Raw genomic sequence first — 16,976 nt, 5'->3', positions numbered from 1 at the left:
CATAGATTGTTAGACAGGGGCAAATCTGGTTGTATTGCAGGCTGGCTGGGAAATCGTTTGTTTGTGATGGGTGATGCCTTTCCATGTGCCCCTTACTGCAAAGGCTAGTTATAGGTTGGAGTGATTGCCACTTTTTGGTATTTTTGAATGTCTAAAACAGTTCAATTGAGGGGTGGGCAATAAAGCAAACAAGGCCAACAGGCCCACAATACAAATGGCTCAAAAAGGAGTTCAACATAATTCAAAGAACAGCTTGTAGCACCTTACATCTGAAACTGGCATCAGAGGGGGCCTGAACATTTACCTGAAAACACAGAGTATGTTACCCCAACATTTCATGGTGCCGATGTGAACCTTTTCTGCATGTACTTGTGTTAAAAAGTATCCAGTTCTTTTTGTATTGCTTCATTTGTGTGAAATCCCTGGTGATCCTGCTAGTCCCTGCTTTTCTTTTTCAAACTGGCCACGCTAGGCATAGAAGCACATCCATCCCAGCGTGGTCAGTTTTATGGCTGTGCCGGGAGCAAAAAAATTAAAAAAGGAAAAAATAATTTATAAATGTTATATGTATTTCTATTTTAAACTGAATGGGTTGTTTTACAAGGTAAGGGTTCAAATATACATTAAACGTGTGAAAAGAAGCAGTGGCAGTCTTGTAAATCTAAGTAGCAGATGCCTGATGCTAAAAAATCATATTAGCACTAATAGATCTGGTCAGGTGAACCTTAACAGGGAACCACAGGCTCGAATGATTACTTGCATAATCCTCCTAGCAATTGTAGAGTGAGGAGCAGGGAATCCCCTGCAAGTACTGTGGGGATGGCCAAAGAAGGAATCAAATTGCTCAAATAAGGCTGTAGATGAGAGGCAGACTCACAGCAAATGGCATATCAGGACACTGGGGAGAAATTCCTTGGGGATGATTCAGAGCAGTACACAAGGAAGTAAGAACAATGTTCTGGCTGAGGTGGAAGGAGGAAACCACAGAGAGAGAAAAGGTTTTAGGCCTGAGGACATTCATAATCCTTGTGTAACATTAGCGACAAGATAAGGCTACTAAATCAGACTCTCCACGCAGAGGTAATAGTAATGAGGAAGGCAACCTTGCGAGTGAGGTCAGACAAGGGAATATCCCTAATGGTTTCAAAAGCTATCCTCTGAAGGGTCAAAAGAATCAGGACAGGGTTCCATGGAGTCAACGGAGAAGGGGAAGAAATGTGTGCAATGCCTTTTACAAAAGGCCATAACTAAGGAATAAAAAAAAAATGGTCTCTGAAATAAAATGGGCAGGGCTGTGACATGCTACTTAGCGGAAATAAAGGCTTGATGCTAGTCCAAACCAGACTGTCCATGCAAAGTAAGCCTTCCAGGGGTGATGAGCTTTATGAAAAGTCAACTTCCTTGCCTTCAGTAGGGAAAGGGTGATTGAATGGAATAGACCCCTGTCAGTCTAAAACTAAGCTTCAACAACCATGCTGTTAAAGAGTTTGTTACCACAACACTTCACTTTCCTGATATGTGCCTGCTGTACCATGTATTTGTATGAGAAAGCATCCTGTTCTCTTTGTATTGCTTCCTTTGTGTGTTCCCTGGTGTTCCTGTCAGTTTCTCTGCGTTCCTATCATAAACTGACCACACCTTGGCCAGTTCTCTAGCTATGCTGGGAACTCGCTATGCTCTCTCCAATGATCAGACTTGTCCTGACATGTCCCAGCTGCACAGCAATTCACTTTGAAGCTCAGTGTGCTGCTGCTTCTCCTCCCCAGCTCTTATGCAGCTGAGAACAGAGGGAATGCAATTACTTATAAAAAATTTTTAAAAAAATCTAAATACCTTTTTTTCCCCCCATCTATACAAAAATGTTTTGCATTTCATTTCTATTTTAACCTGAATAAGTTGTTTTACAAGGTAATCGTTTACAATCACTTTAAAGCCAGCAAGGAGAGGAAAGATGACGGGCCGCACCCTAGTAGATAATAAAAGAGGAAACCACCGCGCTATATGATCTATACAAAAAAGAAGAACAATCAAGCAAATAAATAATTGACAGGCAATTGAAAAAAGAGCAGCCGCTTATATGTGAGATACACACACTATACAGTAAATAAACAAAAAGAAGCAGCGCTATGATTTAAATAATATAGGTAGAATCTCAAGTGGTGAATAGTGATAAATAAAACTCATAAACAATCAAGTGACAAAATAAAGTCCAATAATTGGAAGAAAATCTTCAAAGGTGCAATGGATAAACCGGACAACTAAGTCCCTTATAGGCAAACACAGATGGGGCTGGATGGACCTTCACCACACCACAGTGTTACGAATAAAATGGGCGCTTACCAAATGGCAAGCTTAAAAAGCTTGTGACCTTAACCCGGTCGGGGCCTTTAGTGAGATGGGAACACCGTTTAGACACTTCCTCAGACCGTAGATAGCTCACTATCTTCCACAAAAAGAGCCCAGGATGCAGAGAGGGCTATGCCCATAACCTAGAGTTGTTCTTGAGGCAGCACAGCCTCTATTGTGAGCGAGCCGCACACATTCCTACAACTCTGCCGGCTTCCTCTTTGTTGTAGTAAAATGGCGCCTCATGACACCCGAGGAACATCTGTGTTTAATTACGCACCCTAGTAGAGACGGTCCAGATGAACCGCAAGGGTCCACAAAGCATCCACCAGGAGGCTGAGTATATTCAAATACCATGTACTCCTGGGGAAGTCCAGTGCTAAGAAAATAACAGGAATGCCCTCAATTTCAAATGCATGGAGCAGACAAGGAGAAGCTGTAGAAAGGAAGAGTCTTGTAGGTTAGACGCACTGCAGCGGTCCAAGGACCGAATCTATTTGTTGCACTCTACCAGAATGTTGAGTTAAAATGGTCTCGAGTGAAACTGGGCATACATCAGTGCTTCAAAGGGGGCTACCATAAAACCCAAGACCCTCATGTAAGCACGAATCAAGGATCAACCCTCAGACCAGATTGCCTGGGCACAAGATAGGGGGTCAGAAGTTTGGCCCAGGGGAAGAAGTTTTGCCTGAATTTGGACCTGAAACAGAGCCAAAGACGCACAGGACCCTTTTGCTGTGCGCTCCGTGGCCGCCCCAGAGATGTGTGAACCAGCTCCATTGAGAGCTGGTCACAGTCTCCTGTCGTGCGAATTGGATGCGGGGAAAACAGACTGACACACAGCACCTCCGATCGCTGCGGGAGCACGCTGGCATGTTATCCTGCTGGATGTCATATGACGGCCAGTCAGGATAACAGAACCACCGCCCGGCAGTCATTCTGCTATAGGCCAGGCGGAAAGTGGTTAAACAGCACAGTGCTACCTGTAACTCCTCTATCACTGACCTAGCGGGGGAAGTAAAAAAGCATGAAAATGGAAATATCATTTGTGCATCAAGATATGCAAAAGCTGCCTTAACGCACATCTGCAGTGGAGGGGAGCATTAGCACACTGGAGGATGAATGGCAGCCATTGCAGAGGGATGTGAAATACACTCACTCCATGGCGGCCGCCAATGCATCTAGGCTGGAGGACATGGAGAACCGCCTACGCAGAAACAGCGTACGCGCGGTGGGCATCCCAGAAAGGGCGGAAGGCAAGAACGTTCATCGAAGCGTGGTTAGCTGACACGTTTGGGAAAGATGCATTTTCACCCATGTTAACGGTTGAGAGAGCCCACAGAGTCCCAATACGCCCGCCACCACAAGGCGCACCCCCGAGACCCTTCCTGTTCCATCTACTCAATTATAGAGACAGGGACACAATATTGTCCAAAGCCAGGGTTGCCCCCTCTCTCAAAGTGGATAATGCAAAAATATCGCTGTTTCCTGATTCTCTGCGGAAGTACAAAGGCAAAGAGAGAAATTCCTGGATATCAAGAAACTTCTGAGGGCAGTGAATGTTCAGTATTTTATGTTATACCCGGCAAAATTGAAGGTAATTGCAAATAGATCGTCGCATTTTTTTGACAATCCTACATCTGCCATGTACTGGCTTGACAGGGAGGAATGGAATTTGGAGCGGCGCCAGCCTGAAGGTTGAAAACAAAAAGAATTCTTATCAATGGTGCAAAGCACAAGAGATGAGTTATTCGGTGGGGCAGGTTACTTTTGTTTGATCTTACGATCTATTGGTCCCACCCCACAATACACGACTGAGTTACTACGTTCTGGGACATACACTAAGGTATCAAGTTTGACAATCTGATCTATTTACCTTTAGGGCTACGTTATCGCCCCCCCCCCCCCCCAGCAACCTGGTCCTGAGCGGACATACCCTCCCACCTGATGAGGGGTACCCTATGATTACTTGGCTCCTGTTGACCTGGAACTATGGTTTTGGTTTTATTTTTATTTTTTTTTTACAATTTCTATTACTGCAGTCTTGTTTTAATTTTTATTTTTATCTCCATTTTTTTTTACAATTGAGTCTGAATTGAGTAAATCCACAACTGCCTATTCTTCAACTTAACACTAGAGGGAGCACCAAACGTGTGTTAATATCGCAGTTTCTAATGAAATGTTACATTATGGGCCTAGTCCTGCTAATATAGAGGACAAGCCAATAATACCCCCCCATATTTTGTCTCTATGTACTATGTCTACCAATACTGATAAGGGCCTACTCTTCCTCTCATGGAATGTAAGGGGTTTGAGTGATGGGACAAAGCGAGGAGCAATGTCTCATTATTTAAATAGAATGAAACTGGAGTGCAGGGGTTTAAGAGAAGCAACGGGGAAGATAAGATAGCGCTATTTACAGATGACGTGCTATTATTTTTGGGAGACACTGGACCATCATTAGAAAAAGCGATTCAGCTGGTGGAAAGGTTTGGGAACCTATCGGGACTGGTAGTGAATTGGGGCAAGTCCACGCTCCTACCCATAAATTCAACTGTTAATGCCCCGATTGGCTGTATGCCTCGGCTAAAAACGGCCGAGAAAATGAGGTATCTGGGAATAACGGTATCTAGTGACCCTCATCAATACATTGATGATAACCTAGCCCCTCTGCTGGAAAAATTCAAAAGAAAAAGTGATATCTGGGGAAAACTCCCCCTATCTATGGCAGGTAGAACCAACCTAGTCAAAATGATATGGTTGCCACAGCTTCTGCACGTACTCCATAATTCCCCAGTCTGGATTGGGAAGAAATGGTTTCTAAAAATTAATACCTTGTTTAGAGAACTAATCTGGAGGAAAGGGCAGGCAAGGATCAGCTTGCAGACATTACAGCGTCCTACCAGGGAGGGGGGACTGGCAGTCCCCCAACCATACAACTACTTCCTGGCTGCCCAGTTGCAGCATATAGGGGGATGCGAAACCAGGGGTTGGAAAGACACTAGCGGGGAAATTATGCTACAGAATAGCCCACATAAGTCACTGATAGAGGCATTAGAGGCCGGGTCATTGCAGGACGGGCCTCCATCAAGTAGACTAGTAAACAAAGTTTGGCAGTCGACTAAACGGATTATGGACTACAGAGGGTTCACTGAATTTTCACCCATATAGCAAAATAAATTTCTGCAGGAATTGATGACCCTGGAGAAAAATAGGTTTTGGGAACTCAAAGGAATTAGTAGGCTAGCTCAACTATATGGAGACAACAAAGTGCTAAAATCCTTTATCGAGCTCAGGACTGAATATGGAATTCTCAAAAAAACATTCTACTATTACCTACAGGTTAGGCATGCCTTGGATAGCCAATTCAGGAATTGCCCGCCTGTGTGGTGCAAGGTTTCTCTCATTGAAAGCATTGCTAAAACAAATAGTACCAAGGGTCTGATAGCAAAGGCATACGGACAGCTGGTTGAAAAGCTACTTGCCCCACAGTCGTCTATGGGAGTCAGGGCAAGGTGGGAGATAGATGTGGGGGAAATTGCGGATCATCAGTGGACGAAGATTTTGGAGTATTGCCCGTTAGTGTCTGTTTCTCCATCACAGCAGGCCTCGCACCTTCTTTTACTACATAGAGCCTATTATACCCCAAAAAGACTATATAAATTTGGTAGCAGGTTAGATGATAAATGCCCTAGGTGCCTGGATACAGGAGATCTTATTCACATGATGTGGAGATGCCCAAAACTAGCAAGGTATTGGAGAGAGATAATAAAGATCATAGAAACTAGGTGGAAAATTAAACTAGCATTGGAGGCCAGGGTATGTATCCTCGGCCTGATAAGCGAAAATATAGGGTCTACTAGTACTAATATCGCTGTGGGGAGGTGCCTCTATCAAGCAAGGAATTTGATAGCCCAGTCCTGGCTTTCTGCTATACCCCCAACCCTGGAAGACTGGGTTGAAGTAATGAACAAGTTGGTGTGGGTAGAAAAGACAACATATACCAGAAGGGGTAGCTTTGGTAAATTCGTAAAGATATGGAGCCCATGGCTAGACTGGCTGGGTGTCCCCCCTTGAAACTTGGAGGAAGTTAGATGATAAACTACATGGATGTGAACGCGTGAACATAGAGGAACGGGGGTGGGTGGAAATAGAATAGGGAAAATACTAGTTGGATTTAAGATACTCCGGGTACTTTTATTATTTGGGGGAGGAGGGGGAAGGGCAATTCTGGGCGGGCCATGGCGGGAGGGAGATGGGTGGACGATAGGGGTGGGGAGGGTTGGGGAATAGAGGGGGGGAGAAAAAAGGGTGAAAAACTAACGTAATCAGGACTCATATTTAGTCACGAGGGTGCTTACTAGTTAATAATCTAAATAATGTATGTAAAATTGTATGTCTTGGGTATGTGTGTTTTACACCAAAATCAACTAAGAAAAAGCATAAAACCAGAAGAGGAAAACATATACCACAATGATGTGAACTGGTGAAGGCGACAGTTAATGAACGTTAATCTGATTCTGCCCTCTAGTGGTTTTCGCTGACGTGGAAAAAAAAAAATAGAATGAAACCGCGTGTTGTGTGTCTCCAGGAGACACATTTACAACCTGACTCTGTCCGCCTGCTTAAAACTCATAAATTTCCTCTATAATTCCACTCCATGTACTCTTCCTTCTCTAGGGGAGTAAGTGTGCTGATTAATTACACTATCTCTTTTTACTGTATGGAGAAGCAGATTGACAGAGAGGGTAAATTTGTATTCCTGTTGTGCAGCCTGGGGGGCTTCAAATGTATTGTTGCAGCAATGTATATACCTCCACCCTTTAATTCAGATCCCCTGAAGAAATTAGCACAATTTATAGCACTGCACCCAGGGATTCCTGTTCTAGCTCCGGGGGATTTCAGTGTTATTGACCCACAGCTGGACAGGCTGCCCATGCATCCTGGTACTAAAAGGGTGATGCCCCGTGCATTCCCCTTTGCCACTTTAATAACTGAGATGGGTTTATGGGACATCTGGAGAGAGCGTAACAGGGACGTGCAGTGTTGCTCCTGTCACTCTGCATCTCATGGAGGCCTCTCTAGAATAGATATGGGTATAGGTAATGATATGCTGCTCCCACATGTTTTAGATGCGGCCTACGAACCCCGTCTCCTTTCGGATCACTCTCCATTTTGGGTGCAGGTGGACACAGCAGCTCCATCTGTCAGACTGATGTGGAGAGTTAATCCGTTTTGGTTAACTTTACTCCCTACTCCAGACCCCATCCCTGGTGAGCTGAGGAAATTTTTGATATTCAATAAACACTCTGCTAGTGGGGCAGTAGTATGGTAAGGCTTTCCTGCGGGGTCTCTTCATACAAGAAATATCTGGTATAGAGAAGATCTAGAGAATGGGAGGACACGGTCCGCCTTGAGTTACAAAGTAGAGAGATGGCTCTAGTGACGGATCCCACTCCAGCCAACCAAAATGGCTGGAAAGAGGCCCAATCACTATATAACAAGGTGGTATTATCAACAGCTGAAAAAGAGATATTTCTTTCAACAGAACTATTTTGAGGAGGGAGAGAATACAGGTCACTTATTGGATATGATTGCTAAGGCGTAGCAAGAGTCTACTTCCATTACAGAAATTAAAAACTCCAATGGAGAGATTAGCACTTCTACTGTTGACATTTTGGATATGTTTCAGCAATTTTATGCAGATTTATATACCTCTAAAACTAACAATACCCCCTCTGACCTGGCTTTGTTTTTAGGGCTAAAACTAACAATACCCCCTCTGACCTGGCTTTGTTTTTAAGGGACTGTACTTTTCCCCAGGTGACTGCGGCTGAAAAAGAAGCACTAGATTCCCCAATCATGATAGAAGAGCTGACTGAGGCACTAGCAGATGCACCAAACCACAAATCTCCTGGATCGGATGGGCTACCTGTCGAGGTATACACCAGGTATGGGTCTATCCTCCTGCCCCCGCTATTGCGGGCCCTACAAGAGGCGTCTAAGATGGGATATCTGCCTGACTCAATTAAGGAGGCCATTATTAGTGGTCCTTCCCAAGCCGGGCAAGGATAGACAGATGCTGGATTCATACAGTTCCATATCGCTGCTAAATATTGATGTCAAGCTGCTGGCGAGGGTCCTTGCCAGCAGACTTGCGGGTATTGTTGGGCGACTGGTACATCGTGACCAGTCCAGACTTATGCTGACAAGGTCCATGGCGGACAACATTGGACGCCTCTTCTTCAATATTTAAACTCCAGTAGATAATCCCGGAGGTAGGGTCATTCTGTCCTTGGACGCTGCCAAGGCTTTTGATGCTGTTGAGTGGCCCTATCTCTGGGAAATCCTGGCTGGCTTTGGCCTGGGGAAAACTTTTATTAACTGGGTGAAGGTGCTTTATTCTGAACCCCGGGCCAGGGTACGAGTCAATAACTCCCTCTCCCAGCCCCTCCACTTACACCGGGGTACTCGTCAGGGCTGCCCGTTGTCACCTCTTTTATTTGCGCTAGCAGTAGAGCCACTCGCAATGCTAATCCGCAATAATGGGAACATTGTGGGATTCCGCAGGGGTCGACTGGAGGACAAGTTATCTCTGTATGCAGACGATGCCCTACTATATCTGGCAGTCTCAGGAGACTCACTGCGGACAATAATAGCAACCATTACTAAATTTGGTGAATTTTCTGGATTCACTATTGGTCCAAATCCGTACTTATGCCCCTAGACCCATTAATATCACCTCTCCCCTCAGAGGCGTCCCAAATAGCCATTGTTAACACTTTTAAATATCTGGGAGTAGTGATATCACCGGACCCTACTGAATGCCTGAAACTGAACCTAGCACCCCTACTGGAAAAACAACGTGTAAAATGCCAGGGATGGTGTAAGCTTTCACTATCAGTGGTAGGGAGGGTGAATTTGATCAAAATGATCTGGGCCCCGCAACTTCTATATACAGTATCTCACAAAACTGAGTACACCCCTAAAAGTTTTGTAAATTTTTAATTATATCTTTTCATGTGACAACACTGAAGAAATGACCCTTTGCTACAATGTAAAGTAGTAAGTGTACAGCTTGTATAACAGTGTAAATTTGCTGTCCCCTCAAAACAACTCAACACACAGCCATTAATGTCTAAACCGCTGGCAACAAAAGTGAGTACACGAGTGAAAATGTCCAAATTGGGCCCAAAGTGTCAATATTTTGTGTGGCCACAATTATTTTCCAGCACTGCCTTAACCCTATTGGGCATGGAGTTCACCAGAGCTTCACAGGTTGCCACTGGAGTCCTTTTCCGCTCCTCCATGATGACATCATGGAGCGGCGAATGTTAGAGACCTTGCACTCCTTCACCTTCTGTTTAAGGATGCCCCACAGATGCTCAATAGAGTTTAGGTCTGGAGGCATGCTTGGCCAGTTCATCACTTTTACCCTCAGCTTCTTTAGCAAGGCAGTGGTCGTCTTGGAGGTGTGTTTGGGGTCATTATCATGTTTGAATACTGCCCTGAGGCCCAGTCTACGAAGGGAGGGGATCGTGCTCTGCTTCAATATGTCACAGTACATGTTGGCATTCATGGTTCCCTCAATGGACTGGAGCTCCCCAGTGCCGGCAGTACTCATGCAGTCCCAGGCCATGACACTCCCACCACCATGCTTCACTGTAGGCAAGACATACTTGTCTTTGTACTCCTCACCTGGTTGCCGCCACACACGCTTGACACCATCTGAACCAATTATGTTTATCTTGGTCTCATCAGACCACAAGACATGGTTCCAGTAATCCATGTCCTTAGTCTGCTTGTCTTCAGCAAACTGTTTGCGGGCTTTCTTGTGCATCATCTTAAGAAGAGGCTTCCTTCTGGGACGATAGCCATGCAGGCCAATTTGATGCAGCGTGCAGCGTATGGTCTGAGCACTGACAGTCTGACCCCCCACTCCTTCAACCTCTGTAGCAATGCTGGCAGCACTCATACGTCTATTTCCCAAATACAACCTCTGGATATCACACTCTTAACTTCTTACTTCTTTAGTCGACCATGGCGAGGCCTGTTCTGAGTGGAACCTGTCCTGTTAAACCTCTGTATTGTCTTGGCAAACCATGCTGCACCTCAGTTTTAGGGTCTTGGCGATCCTCTTATAGCCTAGGCCATCTTTATTTAGAGCAACAATTAATTTTTTCAGATCCAATAGAGAGTTCTTTGCCATGATGTGCCATGTTGAACTTCCAGTGACCAGTATGAGAGAGTGAGAGCGATAACAGCAAAATTTAACACACCTGCGACCTTGTAACACTAACGAGTCGCATGATACCGGGGAGGGAAAATGGCTAATTGGGCTCAATTTGGTCATTTTCAGTTAGGAGTGTACTCACTTTTGTTGCCAGTGGTTTAGACATTAATGGCTGTGTGTTGAGTTATTTTGAGGGGACAGAAAATTTACACTGTTCTACAAGCTGTACACTCACTACTTTACATTGTAGCAAAGTGTAATTTTTTCAGTGTTGTCACATGAAAAGATATAATAAAATATTTTAAAAAATGTGAGAGGTGTACTCACTTTTGTGAGATACTGTATCTTCCACAATTCCTATGCGGATTACCAACAAACGGCTTAAGAAGATTGACACCCAATTTTGCGATCTTATTTGGAAAAAAGGTAGAGCCTGTATCAGCCTAACAACACTACAATTTGGCAAGGACGGGGGGCCTGGCGGTACCACACTCCAAGATGTATTTGTTAGCATCACAGCTGCAACAACTTGAGTCAGATGACCCCATTATACAATTGATGTCTTGCACCAACCCCATATTAACAGCTGGCTCCCATTTGGAGATGGGTCTACCGGGTAACCCCTTGTGCTCCCCAACGGCAATACTACTCCAGAAGGTTTGGAAGGCAGTTAAAAGAGCACTAACTATACATGGTCCAATGGAGTTTACCCCCATTTGGAACAACCCCAACTACCCTGAGCTACTCAAACTACAGGTATTCATCTCTTGGTCAAAAATAGGGATATGGTTCCTTACACAATTATATAATGGCAATGTACTCAAATCATTTGAAAACCTATGCAGGGAATTCTCTTTAACACGGAATCAGTTCTATCAATACCTCCACCTCAGGCATGCTTTTCAAACCCAGACACGGGCGGTCAGCTTAAATATCACTAGTTCTTTTCTGATGCAGGAGGTCCTGCAAGCTGACAGGCCCAAGGGAGTGATATCCGGGGCTTATGCTACCTTGGTGGCCACATTCCATAATCCAGCCCTACTTAAATGTAGAACACATTGGTCCACGGATGTGGGTGACAAAGACGGTGACCAATGGGACATGGCCCTGGAGTCGATCCCGGCGGTGTCAATTGCGGCATCTCAAACTCTCACAATTGTTTATACTTGATAGGTCATATCATACACCCAAACAACTATATGAATGGGGCACAAGAAACTCCCCCTAATGCCCTAAATGTGCCACACACAGGGGAGATTTCATACACATGATATGGCGCTGCCCGAAACTTGCTAGATATTGGACAGAGGTCACACAGACTGTATCCGCTGTAACACAGACGCCCATTCCATGTACACTTTTGGTATGTCTTCTGGGCTCGGTGGATGCTGAAATGTATCCAAAAGGCGTCTATATAATTGTAACTAGACTACTATACTTGGCCAGAAAACTCATAGCACGTTATTGGCTTGCGAATAACGTGCCTACGAAGGCCCAGTGGATGGCATATGTCAATTCCCTCCTTCTTAGGGAGCAGTTGGCATATCGACACCGGAAGGCTCCCAAAAAATTTGACCTTATATGGCAAAATTGGCTGGATAACCCCAACCTTGCTCCCCCCAATTAATAATGGATAGACTGCTACGGTTATAAAGACTCTATTGTTGTAGATAGGCACTCCTCTTGAGCCTGAGGCCTCTCCTATAATGCATATGCTGTGCAGAAGGGAACTCATATGGTAACAAGGCCCATAGACAAGCCTGGAGGAATGAACTTATGCCTTATAATATTTTATATTATTTTATTTTATCTTATGTTAACTTATTTTTTTCTATTATTTTAAAAGTGTGAGTTTTCCTTTTTCTTTTTCTTATTTCTTTTGTTTTATTAGCTTTGTTTGTGTTTGTTTTAAGTTCTACAAAAAACGAGGTTATATGTACCTAACACTAGGTAACTGTGTTATATATATATGTACATGTCTGCTTTAATGTATAATTCCAGAATGGGGAAATATGTATACCCCCTTATTGTAAAACAGTTACCCATTATTTAATGTAATAAGAATATTCCTGCGCTACCCAATTAGAAAAAGAAAGGAAGACAAGAACTCAGAAAAAAAGGTAAAACGCACGTATGCGACTGGACAGCTGCATGCACCGAAACAAGGGTCAGACAAAAACCCAGAAACGAACTGAGATATAAGAGGGGGAGGTGCTGCGCTAACCAGAAGAAAGCTATAAGTCTCTATCTGTGATCAATTAAATAACATAAAATCGCATAATAAATGAATAAATCGCATAAATATGTGTTGACACTAAAAACATTCAAATCGTGATAATCAACATCATGTGTAAGTAAATAAAGGTGTATAAGCACTTCTTAATGTGGATATCTCTAAATCACATTAAATACATAAAATCAAAAAAGCAAAAAACATATCCTTATAAATGGTGTAAAACGTACAAAGTGCCAGTGCTTTTGGGTGATCTAGATATCGCTATTCAAACAAATCAATCCAAAGCAGTATGAATAATAAATGATATAAATAAATGTCCCAACAGTGGTGATTTAAAATAAATAGTGTTGGCCTGCAGTCAAATGACAAAATGACATGCCAGTAGGTGCAGCAAACTTAAAGTGCCGGTGTAAAAGTCTTTTAAGGTGCAAAAACAAATTCTGGTGTTTTCAATAAGACAACATTGGGGTGTCTGGGATGCAATTCATTCAGTGTCCTCTTCGTGCATAAAACACTAATGTGAGCAGTGGCCCCTTACCTAGTGATGCTAGGTCAACCGCAAGAAATGTAGCTAAGACGCCAGGTCCTGAGCCTCAAACGCGTCCCTATATCCACGCTTGCCGGTGTTGAGTAATCCTAATGGCAGCTGGTTACAAGTGGCTATGGTCCTAGCTGGGGTCCTGGACCAGCGCGGGTCCTAGCTCAGCCTCCACATCTCAGATATATGTATGCAGGAATATGCAGGACAAAAGGTACTTGATAGTGAAGTATGTTTAAACCAGGTGATGCTTTATTAAGAATCTTTAAGCAGATGTACTCACATAAAAACAGTGCAGAGCAAGCCTCTCTCCTACGAGCAGCGAACTCGTTCTGTGTCTAGCAGTGTGAAAAAGCCTATTCCGTCCGGAGGCCCGGTGTCTGATCGTGTGCCTTCGGCGGCCGGTGGGTGGGCTGGAACGAAGCTGTGGGCAGCTTCGTTCCAGCCTTCTCGTTGTAAACGCGGAAGCGACGTCATGACGTCACTTCCCGTTTACTCGGCTGCCAATGGCGCAGAATTTAAAAAAGTACACAGTATTCAGAATCGCCGTTTTCGGCGATCTGAATACTTTGAAGTGTAAAGGAGGGATGGGGGGTCTTTTAGACCCCCCATCCCTCCATAAAGAGTACCTGTCACCACCTATTACTGTCACAAGGGATGTTTACATTCCTTATGACAGCAATAAAAGTAAAAAAAAAATTTTTTTTTTTTAAAACACAATTTATAAAGTAAAAAAATAAATAAAATAAATAAAATAAAAAAAAAAAAATTTTAAAGTGCCCCTGTCCCCGCGGAAGTCGCGCCAGCATATGTAAACGGTGTTCAAATCACACATGTGAGGTATCGCCGCGATCGTCAGAGTGAGAGCAATAATTCTAGCCCTAGACCTCCTCTGTAACTTAAACCTGGTAACCGTAAAAAAATTTTAAAGCGTCGCCTATGGAAATTCATAGGTACCGTAGTTTGTCGCCATTCCACGAGTGCGTGCAATTATAAAGGGTGACATGTTTGGTATCTATTTACTCGGCGTAACATCATCTTTCACATTATACAAAAAAATTGGGGTAACTTTACTGTTTGGATTTTTTTTAATTCATGAAAGTGTCCCTTTTCCAAAAATTTGCGTTTAAAACACCGCTGCACAAATACCGTGTGATAAAAAATATTGCAACAATCGCCATTTTATTCTCTAGATTCTCTGCTAAAAAAATATATATAATGTTTGGGAACTCTAAGTAATTTTCTAGCAAAAAATACGGATTTTAACTTGTAAACACCAAATTTCAAAAATAGGCTTAGTCATGAAAGGGTTAAATCACCACTGTTGGGACATTTATTTATACCATTTATTATTCATACTGCTTTGGATTGATTTGTTTGAATAGCGATATCTAGATCACCAAAAAGCACTGGCACTTTGTATGTTTTGCACCATTTATAAGGATATGTTTTTTGCTTTTTTGATTTTATGTATTTAATGTGATTTAGAGATATCCACATTAAGAAGTGCTTATACACCTTTATTTACTTACACATGATGTTGATTATCACGATTTGAATGTTTTTAGTGTCAACACATTTATGCGATTTATTCATTTATTATGCGATTTTATGTTATTTAATTGATCACAGATAGAGACTTATAGCTTTCTTCTGGTTAGATCCAAAAAAAAAAAAAAAAACAGCACAGTGCTTGTGCGGTGTAATCTGCCCCCCTCTAAACTGTAAAAAACCTGGCTGATCTTGCCACTTCCTGTGTCCCCCTCTCTGCACTGACCACAATAATCATGGCTGCTGAGCCCTGACCTCCGTGGTCTGCGTACGTCCCTCCGTCATCCACAGCTGTCCTCTCTGCTCTTCTCTCTCCCCCTCACCCCCTCCTCCCTGCCTGTCGAAACCGTGTTCTGTGTCTCTGTCTACACCCCCCACACACACACACACACACACACACACTCACCGCTTTTAGTAGAAATAAACTTTTACAAAATGTTATTATAAGCAGGCAAAGCACACTGTATAAAGTCTTTTATAAAAAAAAGGCATGTAAATACGATTTTAGCGTGATCTTCAGGCCGGTCATGTGACTCGCGGCCAGTCTCCAGGGCTACTGCGGGAGGGGCTGAGAGGCCATGTGACCTCCCCAGGTGACATCAGTGGGAGATCTCAGCCTCTCCTGCAGAAGCCATGTATCAGAGGTGTACAGCGGCCGCGATCACGTGACCAGCCTGAAGATCGCCCTAAAAAGGTATTTACATGCCTAATTTTTATAAAAGACTTATACAGTGTGCTATGCCTGCCTATAATAGAGGGGCTGGCACAGCTTTGAATATTTGGGTTAACAAACACTTTAACTTATGGACGCAAGTATAACAATTGCTTTCAATCTTTTTTGTACATGAAGCTTTCATTAAAATAATACATTGTGACCCAACTACAACATCTAGAAAATTAATGGTTCAGCATCACAAAAAGTATGCCACTTGGGTGAGCACTGCCTCCACTTACAAGGATAAAGGATACAATTTTCAGGTCAAACAATGATGTTAAACACTGTATTCTGGATTACGTTCTTTGGACAGCAAAACCTTCAAGATTATTTTTAAATCACAAAATGCAACTAAAAGGTAGCATACCTGCAGTGTTTCTCGGGAAACATAGGCAATCTGTTGTTCTGAGAGGGGCCCCGTTACTGTGGAGTAAAATAACAAAATAAAGAACACTTAGACTCTACTGTACTAATAGAGTATACCAAGGCAAAGCATATGCAGTAAATAAATTAATAATTTTCTTCCAATTTAAAGTAACATGTTTAAAAATGCAGCTATTAGATGTGATTATATGCATATATACATTTTGTTTCTAAAAAAAAAAAATGTGATTTTTTTACTTACCGTAAAATCCCTTTCTCTGAAGTTCATTGACGGACACAGCACTTTAGTCTTGACCTTAGGGTTATAGCGCCACCTTTAGGAGAGGACTAGGCAGAACACAACAAAATAAACAAGCACAGTACCGCCCAGGGGGCGGTCCTACTGGCTATAACCCCTCACTCTGCTCCCAGCAGCTCAGTTCGTCAAAAAGCAGTACAAACATAAATAGGAGGGGTGGGTGCTGTGTCCGTCAATGAACTTCAGAGAAAGGGATTTTACGGTAAGTACAAAAATCCCATTTTCTCTTTCGTTCATTGACGGACACAGCACTTTAGTCTTGACCTTAGGGACGTCCCCAAGCAGTGCCAAAATTGAGGTGTGGGAACACAGAGAAAAATAAACTCCACCCACAACAAAAAACTCCCCATCAGAGGAGCCACAACCTCAGATGGCCATCTGCAAAACCTTGCGGCCAGAGCATGCATCCGAAGATGCGCCCACATCGACCTTGTAAAATTTGGTGAAAGTGTGTACTGACGACCAGGTAGCCGCCTTGCACCCCTGTGAAACGGAGGCTTGATGCCGGAAAGCCCAGGAAGCACCAATTGCCCTGGTGGAATGCGCCGTGACGGAAAAGGGAGGCGCCGCCCCCTTATGGCATAAGCCTGAACAACAATCTGTCTGATCCACAGAGAAATGGTGGCCGACAAGACCGCCAGGCCCTTCTTCGGACCAGCCACCGAGACAAACAGA

General features: G+C 43.4%; 1 protein-coding gene across 1 annotated transcript in view; it reads right to left on the bottom strand.

Moving 5' to 3' along the window:
- Window positions 1–16,976, bottom strand: part of MAP4K3 (mitogen-activated protein kinase kinase kinase kinase 3) — a 1,235,976-nt gene that overhangs the window by 895,599 nt on the left and 323,401 nt on the right. Inside the window, exon 5 of the mRNA XM_073628950.1 lies at window positions 15,987–16,042. Coding sequence (XP_073485051.1) covers window positions 15,987–16,042 — 56 coding nt within the window. The remainder of the gene's footprint in view (window positions 1–15,986; window positions 16,043–16,976) is intronic.

Source organism: Aquarana catesbeiana, linkage group LG04 (genome assembly GCF_042186555.1).
Source record: "Aquarana catesbeiana isolate 2022-GZ linkage group LG04, ASM4218655v1, whole genome shotgun sequence".
In the NCBI taxonomy this organism is placed as follows: domain Eukaryota; kingdom Metazoa; phylum Chordata; class Amphibia; order Anura; family Ranidae; genus Aquarana; species Aquarana catesbeiana.
This window is presented reverse-complemented; position numbering and strand designations above follow the sequence as displayed.